The 14,196-nt window shown below is 34.2% G+C and overlaps 1 protein-coding gene across 1 annotated transcript; it reads left to right on the forward strand.

The window, feature by feature from the left end:
- Positions 1-284: 284 nt before the first annotated feature.
- On the forward strand, positions 285-12,103 carry LOC132730763 (fibropellin-3-like; the record flags this gene model as incomplete). The annotated part of the gene is given in 5 exon segments (XM_060716754.1): positions 285-407; positions 6,968-7,081; positions 10,439-10,579; positions 11,154-11,270; positions 11,987-12,103. Coding segments are annotated over 5 exon segments (535 nt in total), but the record flags the coding sequence as incomplete, so codon positions are not given.
- Positions 12,104-14,196: the final 2,093 nt, after the last annotated feature.

Consider the following 14,196-nt stretch of genomic DNA (forward strand, 5'->3'; position numbering starts at 1 on the left):
GCCTGGCGCCTGGCATAGTGATATGAATTGGGAGGTTCATGGTATGCAAGCAAAAGGTGTCTCATAAGTCAAAATGGCTGGCCCTTTCAGTAGGGGTGACACTATAATAAACAAGACCTTTACCTTTACCTTTTATGCACATGTACTAGTATAATATAATTTTAATAATTTAGCCAATATTGTAAATAACTGATAAATTGTCCTTTGTTTTTTTTTGTATCTTGTGACCTTCCGCATTACGCTTGTTTTTAATTTCATTAACTATATTTCAAATGTTCCTAAATGAGGACATTCAGTAAATGGTCTATAAAGTGACCCAATAACTGAGGCCATCTTTTGGAACGTGAGTCGAAATCTTAACATGGCGAAATTCAATATTAGATTTCTTTTCGGATTAATTCTATTCGGTAATATGATTTATAGATGTTTTTCATGATATACAAGCATCGTGTTATTCATACTTAAAGGCACATTATACATCAGAAATGCTATCAAGTTTATTTGTTAACTATTTATCTTTTTATTTTTGGTGTCTGATTACAGTTTCTGAAACCAAACTTGTTTGTCATATGCATAAACCTCTAGTATAAAAACATTATTAAATAAATGTTTGAAATTTTTAAAGAATCAAAGATTATCAATTTTTTAGGCATAATGTGCCTTTTATTAAGATAAATTTCTCTAATTTCTAATCAAAGTACTGTAGTACTGGCTGGCTCGTTATCTTCACCCATATAATGAATTATAGAATTATAGAATTAAAGATTATGATTTATTGAGGCACATTGTGCCTTTACTTAAGATAAATTTCTCTAACTTCTAATTAACCCATTACTTCATGAGCATTTTGTGAAAAATGGCTGTTTTCATTGAAAAGTCTCCCTTTACAAGTTCACATCGCTATAAAACTGTAAAAAATGCTTCAATACTAATCAAACTTGGCACAACTGTTGACTGGACCATTGCCTTTGTAACAATATGCTCAGGCTTAAATTTCCTGTTACCATGGCAACGAGATGACATCTCAAAATTGCCAAAAATCACTTTTTTGTGTTGTTTTTTTCCATCAAAGTTGATTTCAAACTGCTGCAACTTCTCAATGGATTGAGATAAAGTCAAATACTTTTCAGCGTTGGTTACACGTTACCTTATGATTGATCTAGGGTCATTTCTAGCCTCTCACAAGTCCAAAATTTTCCTGGCGATGAGGGGGACTGCTGCCCCACATTCAAATCCCCTAAACAGAAGGGGGCACACCCCCTTCTGGCAAACCCCTGATGTATCTTTTGGTTTGGGGCCGCGCCAAAAAGTGATCACTTTTTTCACAACATTTCTCAAACGAAAACATGCGTTTGGAGCCCAAACAGGACATTTTTTCACTATTTGAGGCCTTAAGTGGGGGGGGGGGTCGAAAGTCGAAAGTGCGTTGTTTCGCGTATATATGAGTATGAGGTAAGGGTTAAAGTACTGTAGTACTAGCTGGCTTGTTATCTTGACTCACATAATATTATAACGTAATGTAAGTATGTTTTTCCTTTTGTTTTCTTTTGCACTAATTTAGATTGGCGAAAGTGGTGGTCATGACAAAGTCATGACATTAATATTGACATAACATTTAATAACATTTAATAAGTAGCAAGTATGATTAACAAATATCTCGCTCGTAGCGAAGCACTGTCTTACCTTTCGGTCAAGGAAAATAACAACGTTTGTACTCAATGACCTTTTAATTTAAATAAATATATTATAATTATGTTACGTACTTAGATAACAAAATTACCAAATATCGTCTGCATTTGCATTCATTGGCATTGGTGAATTGATGAACATCAACACAAACCCCCAAAATAAATAAATGAATAAAAAATTAAATAGATAAATAAATAAATAAATAAATAATGAATAAATTAATGAAAAATAAATAAATAAATAAATAAATAAATAATAAATTAATAAATAAAAAATAATATATTAATAAATAAATAAATAATAAATAAATATAAAAAAATGAATAGATAAATAAATAAATAAAATAATAAATGAATGAATGAATAAAAATAATAAATAGATAAATGAATAAATAAAATAAAATAAAATCAACAAATAAATTAAAGTTACAGGGAAAATTGTTACTACAAAATTTGTGTCCTGTCGCTAATAGAAGTAATGAAACAAACACACGCACGCACTGGTGGTGGTGATGGTAGCTTTTCATCCCGGATCACGACAATAAGCCACATTGAATTCACCAGAGCACAGTTCAACCACCGCATCGTTCCTTGGCAAACTGTCAAGCAGTTTACCAGTAATAGTTGCCTTTATTTTATTTTCGCAAGGAACTGAAACTTGCCGGAGCAGATGTACAGTGCGAATGACCGTAGAAAGAATTTCATGATCAATCACAAAGAAAGTGAACTGCGCCGTTCGGGAATCGAACCCGGGTCGCCCGATTCATGGTCCAACGCTCTACCTTTTGAGCTAACAGAACTGTACGCATGCACTCGTGCAAGCACGAGCGTACATTTGTAAACCCGTAAAATCTTGAACAACATTTCAATTTGAAACATATTACAATTATTTAAATTTGTAATATTTTCAAAATTTGTACTATTATTAAAAATTCTGTAACTCAATATTTTTATTGTTTTATATCATAAATCTGATGCTCAAATGAAGATTTATCAATATTGTAAGATTGAAAGTAAAGATATTACCGAATTTACATTTCATGTAAATCAAGGGAGGTAATTGGATATCTCTTTTCGATAAAGTCTACGCCTCAACGTATAAATCAGATAGCCTCGTGTATCGTAGAAAGCAGGAATGTAGCGTAAATAAACTCGTTACAATTCGTTACAATTCGTTACAACTCAACATTCTATTTACAGCTTTCGGAATAACATACCATAATAACCCACTGTGTACTACAAAATGATAAATAAAAATACCCATAAGAGCGCGATTTATTGGCGGAAAAGGTTAATTAATTTGAAAAATGTTTGCATTGCGAAATTCTCCAGTTCGCTATTCATTTTACATATCGCGACTAATTAATAATCAAGCACCCTTATACCAATCGGAATGATCGGCTTTTATTATGAACAACTATAAAAGGCCCGAGAAGTTGCTGTCGCCCTTTCTCATTCCATAAAAGGCGCCGCGCTTCGGCGCGGACGCTTATAAAGAACTTCGTTTATAGGGATTGTGACGTTACATATCTGCAGTATTATTAAATGCAAAATACTGTACTTGTCAACAGTATTTTATAAATGATAATGTGTTTATAAAGCACATGAGTTGCAGAGATAGCTGGCTGAACTCTACATGTAAATTATCATTCGATAAATTATAGTAATTATCCAATCATTACACGGAAAATGACGAAAAAAATCTACAATTAACGTTGTTAGTGGGCTGGTATTGCAACAAATAAAGTACATAATTATGTAATAAAAACTAATTTTATTTTTCGTCAGCAAAACTTTGGTAATGTTCGGCATTTTCCGAATCATTTCGGCGAAGTTCGGCACATTTCGGTCTTTGGTATAAAAGACAAACATATTTACGTTTTTTTGTTGTTGTTTTGTTTTGGGTTTTACGTCACATCGACGCAGTATAGGTCATATCGCGACGTTCCAGCTTTACTGGTGGAGGACCTCAGGTGCCCTTCCGTGCATTATTTCAGGCACGAACGGGCACCTGAGTAGAACCACCGACGTTCCGTAAGCTAGCTGGATAACTTCCTCACGTGAAAGAATCCAAAGTCCCTGTCGGGATTCGAACCCACAGCTGTGAGAGGCAAGTGATTTGAAGTAGAAATATTTACGTATACACATGTACTAGTACAAAATGATTTAATAATTTAGCCAATATTGTAAATATCTGTTAAATTGTCCTTGTCTTTTTATCTTGTGACCTTTCTCATACCGCTTGCTTTTAATTTCATTAACTATATTTCAAATGTTTTTAAATGAGGACATTCAGTGAATGGTGACCCGATAACTGAGGTCATCTATTAGAACCATACATGGCGAATTTTATGATTGTTCTTTCATTTAGATTTCTTTTCGGATTAATTCTATTCGGTAATATGATTTATTAATATTATTTCCTGGCATTCAAGTATTGCGTTATTATAACTAAAAGGCCTATGAAACATCAGAAATGCTATCAAGTTTTTTTGAGTGTCTATTTTTTATTTTTTTGGTATCTGATTGTATTTTCTGAACCATATGCATACACCTTTTTTTGCTATTTTTGTTCACTTGGCAACTGGTATGATTATAGTGAATTAGTATTTTATATAGAAGTCAAAATACTACTATGTTAACATTTTTGCGACCTTTGCGACATTTTACTTATCGTTTAGCTCTACTTTGTTCACTTTTTAGATAGCTTAAATGCTCTTAATCCATTATAAAAACATTATTAAACAAATGTTTGAATTTTTTTAAAGAATTAAAGATTATCAATTTTTGAGGCTTAATGTGCCTTTTATAAAGATAAATTTCTCTAATTTCTAATTAAAGTACTGTAGTACTCGCTTGCTCGTTATCTTCACTCATACAATGACTTATAACGTAATGTAAGTATCTTTTTTGTTAAAAAATGCTTTCTGTTTATCACTATAAAAATAAATAATAAAGTTAAATAAAAATCCGTACTGGTTTAAGCAAATTTAAGATAATTTGAGAAAAAAATCTGTTATTTTTTTCTGCATAAAAATTATGTACGATTATTTAAATGACCTTTACCAAAAAGTTCTGGAAATAAACCAGTTTTAAGACGTCAACTGCTCAAATTTACCAAAAGACGATTTCATTTTGCCAACAAAAGTAAATAAGCACGTTTCGTACAATGTGCAATAGGTTTTAAGACATTAATAGGATTTCAGTTTCAGATTTTATTAAACCAAGGCATGTAATATGCAACTGGTTATAGCAAACAAAAGAACAGAAAAAAAAACAGTAAAAAATCAACTAATATCACAATAAAAGAATACAATTATGACTAACTAAATAAACAAAAATAGGAGATCATATTGTTTATTTCAATACTACATGTAACAAATGGGAGAGGGAACGGAGAATGAGAAGTATAAATTATTTAAATTTTAACATAATGTTTTTGTTTGTTTTTTTATTCAAAATAAAGATAGTAGATTAAGTACATTTGTTTTTACAAACAATATATTCAAAATAATTTCCAAAAAGGATACGTATTATCAAAATCGGTCGCAAATGTCAACAAATACGCTACAATTTATCGCCAGTTTAACAAAAGTATTCAACTTGCAGATAAAATATTTAGCATCACAAAATTGTTAAGTTTAAAAAAATCGAATAAGTTATGATGGAAAAATAAGTTGAAACATTAACTCGGGTGAACTGGACGTGCACCTTTTTACTTTAGTTTTCGATGTTCTAAGGGGCTATTTCCGGTGAACGCGGTACAACAGTGATTATTCCGTAAATATTTGAAATACTGGGACAAACAATAATAGAAATGTATCATTTAGATATTCTTATATTAAAATATTGCTTGGAAAAAAAAATGTTGATGAAGTTGTAAGTTATTTAGTAAGAAGAATTTTATGATCATCTATCTATATGAACATCGGGAAACAAACTGGTCAGTTGACACTCGGGTATGTAAAAAAACAACCACTCCAACATTGATTGAAAATAAGTAAACGAAAACAGTTTTAAATACCTTTTCTGATTAAGAACGATCACTTAGGATTGTTTGCCAGGAACAAGAATACCTTTGAGGACGATGTTCCAAAGAACGACAACACAAGTCCGATAATGTTAAAAAACGGCAACTCTTGATAGAAAGTGGTGAAAAGAAAAAGGAGACAAAAGCAGGTACTCATGGGTGAATAATGACTTTTTTAGGTAGGTAAAATCGGTAAAACAACTCTAAATAAGAAGGAATGAAGAAGAACAACTTTAGGTTAGTAGTAATAAAGATCGACAACCCTTCATAGTAAGTGGTAAGGATCGACAACTCCTGTAATTAAGTTCTGAAGACCGACAACTCTAGACATTTAGTCATAAAGAACGATAATATATGATACAATGAAGTAAATGCTGTTAAAACGAATATATGAGGTTAAATGTGGTAAGTGATAAAGAACGACAACATGAAGGACAATGTGGCAAGTAATAAAGAACGACAACATGAAGGACAATGTAGTAAGTGATAAAGAACGGCAGCATGATGGACAATGTAGTAAGTGATAAAGAACGACAACATGAAGGTCAATGTAGTAAGTGATAAAGAACGGCAACATGATTGTCAATGTAGTAAGTGATAAAAAACGGCAACATGAAGGACAATGTAGTTAGTGATAAAGAACGGCAACATGAAAAACAATGTAGTAAGTGATAAAAAACGGCAACATGAAGGACAATGTAGTAAGTGATAAAGAACGGCAACATGAAGGACAATGTAGTAAGTGATAAAGAACGGCAACATAAAAGTCAATGTAGTAAGTGATAAAAGACGACAACATGAAGGTCAATGTAGTTGGTTATAAAGAACGGCAACATGAGGTACAATGTAGTAAGTGTTAAAGAACGGCAATATGAGGTACAATGTAGTAAGTGATAAAGAACGGCAACATGAGGGACAATGTAGTAAGGGATAAAAAACGGCAACATGAGGGACAATATAGTAAGGGATAAAAAACGGCAACATGAGGGACAATGCAGTAAGTGATAAAGAACGGCAACATGAGGGACAATGTAGTAAGGGATAAAAAACGGCAACATGAGGGACAATATAGTAAGGGATAAAAAACGGCAACATGAGGGACAATGTAGTAAGTGATAAAGAATGACAGTGATGAAAAAGGAAAGTAATGGATAAGAAACGAAAATCTCAAGCAGTTAATGTTGAGACACGACAGTCTTTGCAGGTTTTGAAAATCATAACTCAATGTATTTTATTTTTTATTCCACAGGGACAGCACAAAGCGAATGGTGTTCATCAGTTCACGACTGTCATGCCACAAACTGTCGCCATGTACAGCATTTAGGTTTGGTATTGCAGTGTGAAAATCACCTATGTATATGTGGTAAATATTCTGAATACATTTTATCAATTTTATAAATTTACAGCATTGTAAATAACAAGATTATCTATCAAGCATGAATAAGACAAAATCTCCGCCGTAAGCAGTTACATGAAATGTCGTTTGGAAAAAAACATCCTATCTGCGCTGCCTTTACACAAACTTCCGTTTCCGTCTTCCGATGAGCATGCGCACTAATAATATTATAATTCCTTTTGTAATTAATTAATGTACTTTGTGAGAAACTTATAATCATGTTCAGACAAGTAATAGATATACCATTGCTGCGTTGACGATTTCTGGGTTTGCGTAAATTATACCATAATCACGTGACCTTTCTTATGCCTTAACCTCACGAGACGAAGTCGAGTGAGGTTGCATAAGAAAGGTCACGTGATTATGGTATAATTTACGCAAACCCAGAAATCGCCAACGCACCAATGGTGTATCTGTTTTAACCAATAGCTCCGCCCAGAAACACTTACTCCTTCGATCTTCAAAACTGAAAATTATACCATAGTCTGGGTATGGTATAATTTACGGTTATTGGAAATTATACTTGGAAGAATTTTACATAAGAAGCGCTGAAGAGCTATAGGTTAATATTAATTATCCTCCAGTATACATTCTTGTGCGTGTATTTTAACACAGAAGAAATACATTATAGACTTTCATATACCTGTAATTAGAACTCGTAACTTCGTCTCGTGAGGTTAAGGCATAAGAAAGGTCACGTGATTATGGTATAATATACGCAACCCCAGAAATCGTCAACGCACCAATGGTGTATCTGTTTTAACCTATAGCTCCGCCCAGAAACACTTACTCCTTCGATCTTCAAAATGGATACCATTGTCTGGGTATGGTATAATTTACGGTTATTGGAAATTATACTTGGAAGAATTTTACATAAGAAGCGCTGAAGAGTTATAGGTTAACTTAGCATACATGTCCAATAAACGTGATGGAGCGTAAAAAGTGAATGTCGCAAAATTATTATATCTGTGATATTTATTCTTAATTATAATTATCAAGGTATGCCTACCTTGACTTTAATTACAAGACGGCAGTTTGGTTGTTTTACCGTTGAACATTTAATTTTGGGGTAGATTTTAGTTTTAAAATTCTCGGCTGGTTACTGGGCATGATCTGTTGCACTCCGTATATAGCAAACTTTGTATAAATATTATTCCGTACATAGGTAATTCCATTTATCACTTTCTTTCTTATAAAGCTCACAGACACTTGGGGTTTGGAGCTCAAAACGCCTTTAAAATCCAAATAAAATGCATATTTGTCAATCCCAGGACATGTACTGATCATATATATCAAAAAATCTTAATATATGCCGTTTTGAAAAAAAATCATATTTCAACAACTATAATAATACACAAGATAAAAATGTTCGCCGGAAAAAATCCGCACCCCTACCGTCATAATCACCATGTATTTTATTCCATTTCCAATATTTTCACATAATCCTTTGGTCCATCGACACAGAAGATATAATTCTTCACGATGATGGTCAATTTTAAACTTCAACGGTAATATAAACAACGCAACAGCCGAAATAAACATCAATATTATCGCCGTTTTTTTCCAACGACAAAATCTTTCGATAAATTCAATGGACCAGACGGCTATGAACGAAGCTATCCGATTATGTGGTTCCCAAACTTAAAAGCGCTGCGCATTTTGCACACGGCAAAGCTGGGGCCACATAATCGGATAGCTTCGTTCATAGCCGTCTGGTCCATTGAATTTATCGAAAGATTTTGTCGTTGGAAAAAAACGGCGATAATATTGATGTTTATTTCGGCTGTTGCGTTGTTTATATTACCGTTGAAGTTTAAAATTGACCATCATCGTGAAGAATTATATCTTCTGTGTCGATGGACCAAAGGATTATGTGAAAATATTGGAAATGGAATAAAATACATGGTGATTATGACGGTAGGGGTGCGGATTTTTTCCGGCGAACATTTTTATCTTGTGTATTATTATAGATGTTGAAATATGAAATTTTTTCAAAACGGTATATATTAAGTTTTTTTGATATATATGATCAGTACATGTGCTGGGATTGACAAATATGCATTTTATTTGGATTTTAAAGGCGTTTTGAGCTCCAAACCCCAAATGTCTGTGATAAAGCTAACTCCGAATACATATATCGATGATTCCGTACATACGTATATATCTTGCATATAAGACAGGATTATCTACCGTTGACACCGGTGTTTTATAAAACTCTATCTAAACACCCCCATGTAAGACAAGTCGCGCGCTTTAAATGACGACATTGCCGCGCGCATTTTATAAATGAATTGCGTTCTTAGGATGACATCACTAAATCGTTATGTTTCATACGCTACTATAAGAAAAAAGTGCCTAATGAGAATATCCGTTTTCGTATTTTGTTTTCTTTATGTAAAAGACATTGTCGGCAATGTAATGTTAATATCCAGATTTATCTTAGCTTAAGGTCTTCAGCGTACCCGTTTATATACTATGACATGACGTGAACGCTGAAGATAACCCCGTAGGGAAAGTCCACCAATAATCGTGCCAGGAAATCTGACACGCTCGTATTTATTCATCGAACATGCCATGAAGTAAAGTAAAGCATACCTTGATAAAACTATATATAATCTGTTTATAAGCCAAGGATGGACAAATAAAAATCTTATTAAGAACATAAACTACCTAATAGTTTCCGGCAGGTAAAAATTTCGGCACTTGGCCGCCATATTGCCAAAATGTTTGACCACGTGATTACGAGATTGACCTTTATGAACCCATGTGCCTCCAATATTTTTATACATTACTTTTTTTAAAGATATTGAAAAAGGTGATTTACTGACTTTTATATTCAATAAAATCATATTTAAGTACTGAAAAATTAAAGAAAATAAATAAAAACATTATCTTGAATAGAAATATTGAAATCATGTCAACAAAATGTTCTAAATATAGTACACGACTCTATTCAAATCTGTTCCCGCGAATGACGTCATACGAGGTCTCGCGTGGCACCTGAATGTCATGGCCGACTGTAGTCGGCGTAAATTGATGTTTTACAATTAAATCGGCAATTTTAATGACGGTATTAATATGTTGATACCTTATTTGGTATAGAATGATACTAAAATGATTGTTTTATCGTAAAATGCACAAGAATTGATTCGGTCAAGTGTATTTGTAAGTGAAAAACAAGAATAAATCAACTAATGTTATTCTGGTTAGGTTTCGTAACGGGTCTAATCCAAAACTTTAATGCCGCATCAGATGAAAAACAAAAATGTTAAAGAGCGGCTTATAAAGTTTTGGAAGCCAGAACTAGATTTATCTCTTTTGCAGAACCTGCCATCGCAACAACTGCAGCAACGTCAGCTTGCAAGTTTAACCACTGCTATCATGGCGGGAGTTGTCATGAAGCCAGTAATCACGATGGCTACACGTGCTCGTGTCTGTCCGGGTTCACAGGATCAAAGTGCCAATGTAAATATTCTATATTAATATTTTTTCTTAATTCGCCTTTAAATTGTAATAATTTGGACAAATACATTACGTCATAAATAAGAATGATATTATGGTGCACCTTAACTAAATTGCACCATAACAAAACATATTATACCAGCATTAACACTGATTTAAATTAAACAAAATTTTATCTCTGCTATATAATCTCATCACGTGATAAAAAAAAACCTCACTTTACTCGGCCTCATGTCACTTTACCTCCCATACCTTTCAACACCAACATTTCTTTCTTTGCTTGTTTGTCTGTTTCTTTCTTGCTTCTTTCTTTCTTTCTTTCTTTCTTTCTTTCTTTCTTAGTTTGGTCTGGAAAGTCCCTGTTGCGTTATCTTTTTTTCGGATAGAGAAATCGGTTTCATGCAATTGTTGTGGCACTTGACGATGCTTTGCAGTAAACAATTTAACGTCATGCATATTAAAAATGTGCAACACCTTTAAGCGCGATTCTATGCATTACAGTATGTTTTGAATACCTGCCTGTTCTGCTTTTTATGTAAGAGATAAAAGTTCTAACTTCTATGTTGATAACTTTCAGATAACCATCACTGTGACAATAACCCGTGCAAGAACAACGGAGTATGTCACTTGCGAAACAATGATCCATACTACATTTGCACGTGTCCTACAAACTACACTGGGCCAACGTGCGAAAGTATGATGTTTCTCTCAATAAATTTTAATATTGAATATTAATTATTTTTACTTACATTAAACCTTTTATTATCACATAGATTATCACGAAACTTATAACGCTTTATCCTGTGGGTTCGAACCTTTTCGTGTTATGAGGCCATCCAATGCAACTACCTAACGGAACGTCGAGGATTCTGCTCAGTTGCCGGCTTGAGCTCAAACCCTTTACCCTTAGACTGTAGGCAGCGACAGAGTTTAGCCATGCGAGCAATTCAGCCTAAGACCAGCTGACACATGCTTGCCGTGTGATCATAGTCTGCAATTTTCGGGAATCATCCAGTATATACATGTATGTCAAAACTTTTCCAAAAATGATCAATGGTATTGTCGATATTGAAAAGAATGGGAAGGTCCGATCTTAATAATTAATGTGGTAAGTTCTAATGAATGCACTGAAAAGCAACCTAGTGTATTTTTCTCAGCCTGAATAGGTCGAAAGCTGCACCCGACGAATAATATTAATAATTTAACGGTTACAATGTGCAATTGAATTGTTTTACTTAAACCTGAAAAGAAATGAACCTTCTATTTACCTTTAACATGTTAGAGTTAAAATTATTTAATCAAAATATTTCAGTTGTTTTGAAAGTAAAATGTTAAATTTATCTATCTATTTCCGTAATTAACATTCTTTACTATTTGTTTAAGTTTTTCTTTCTATTTCATGTTTTACAGAAACAACGGCATGCATCAGTAGCCCGTGCGTGAACGGCGGGGCTTGTCACGTGTCCACACGGCATCCTTATTATTATTGCAGATGTGCGACGGGCTTTGAAGGGGACCACTGTCAAAGTAAATATGTCAAATATATATGTTTAACGTGTTGCAACAGGGAGATAAATAACACACAAGCAAGCACGCACACACACATACCCTAACCTACCCCTACCCCTACCATTTGACAACAAAACATATTAACATAAAAACATTACATAACATAATATAATATATAATAATTTTGGGCTCGAATCTCGCTATGAACTTCATGAACTTTAAATTTAGAGTCTTTCGTATGAGAAAGCTATCCGGCAAGCTCATACAACGTCGGTAGTTTTATCTCGGTGCCTGATTATAAATGGACGGTGAGGCACCAGAAGTATTTTTCCTCCAATTTAGCTGGAAAATCGCCATTATTTATCATAAACAATAAAGGATACTACGTCACCGCGCACGTGCAAAATGGTTCCATTCAGACTGTTATATTTATTTTTTTGTTTGTTTGTTTTGTTTTTTTGTCGACTCGAAGATAAGAAATGGTTGGAATATCAAAAAACAATATTTCAAATCACCAAGTCACCAAAGATTGGCTTTATTCCTTGAAATAATTTTAGAAAACTTTTAAACTGTAGCTTTCTGTTTAAAGCCTGAAAACTAGATACAAAAGAATAATAAGATTGATGTTTAAAACAATAATATAAAAATACTGTAAATGTAAAGAAATCATCAAACAAAGTGCATAAATCTCTTCATAGAATAATAATATCTGTCATATTTTGCGGTACGGATCGGAATATCCGTCCCGAGGTGATCCGCCCATTGGGCGGTAACGAGGCTTGCCGAGTTACCGCCCATGGGCGGGTGACCGAGGGACGGATATTCTGATCCGAACCGCAAACATATGTCAGATATTTTTTCTTGCATATTCTACCATATTCCATTATATTTTAAATTCTTTATCTTTATTTTCAATGAAAATTTATATCATTACAACCGTAACTACTTTCATTCAACAGCGTATGAATTACAAAATCATTCATAACGGTAAAATGACGTCATCTTTATCGTGCCATTGTACAGCACGCGACTCATCTGGAACCCCCCATGCCAGATGAAATTTCCGGCATGGGTAAAACTAACGGAAACGCCAGTCTGATATGCAAGAAACACTTTTCTTGCATATCAGACTGGCGTTTCCGTTAGTATTAGCCATGCCGGAAATTTCATCTGGCATAGGTGGTGCCACATGAGTCGCGTGCTGTACAATGTCACGCTTAGGATGACATAATTTTACCGTTATGAATGAAGTTGTAATTTCATACCCTGTTGTACGAAAATAGTTTCGGTTGTAATGATATAAATTTTCATTGAAAATAAAGACAAATAATTTAAAGTATAATCGAATATGGTAGAATATGCAAGAAAAAATATCTGACATATGTTTGCGGTTCGGATCGGAATATCCGTCCCTCGGTCACTCGCCCATGGGCGGTAACTCGGCAAGCCTCGTTACCGCCCAATGGGCGGGTCACCTCGGGACGGATATTCCGATCCGAACCGCAAAATATGACAGATATTATTAATCATCTCCTGTTAAAATTTCTCCCATTTTCTGCAATAAATTTCCAAATTTTTCTATCAAGGATTAACATGCTGAACTTGTAAACCGTAAAAACACACAGTCGCTTACGGGATTATCTACCAAGTATTAAACGTAGAAAACGTGTAACAGTATCCTGGAATCGGGCTTTCCTGTTACTCTATACTGTAACCGGAAGGCGCGATACTATAACACGGCATACGGTGAAATTAAAAAATATATTGATGTAATACAAGGCCGCACCAAAAGTCTGTTGGGGTTTTTACCCTGACCATGTCTTTATAAAATTTGTTTATCTGTTTTTATGGTGGCTGATTTGGAACGCTTTTGTCCGTCGTGTTGTCGCTAGCGACATGACGACAAAGCGCCAAACGGCGCACTGTTGGACTTTCGTCTTGTCGTCCTGACGCTAACAATGCACGCCAAACGGCGTAATGTCGTTCGGCGTGTTGTCGCGATGTCACATTGTCTCTAGGCTCAAATCGAAGGATTGACTTTTGTGCCAAGCGACAGGACGACATCGCGATAACGCGCTGCACGACAACGCTGCACGCTACGCTAGTGACAA

The sequence above is a fragment of the Ruditapes philippinarum genome, unplaced genomic scaffold (assembly GCF_026571515.1).
Source record: "Ruditapes philippinarum isolate M1 unplaced genomic scaffold, ASM2657151v2 ctg8846_1_1_1_1, whole genome shotgun sequence".
NCBI lineage: Eukaryota > Metazoa > Mollusca > Bivalvia > Venerida > Veneridae > Ruditapes > Ruditapes philippinarum.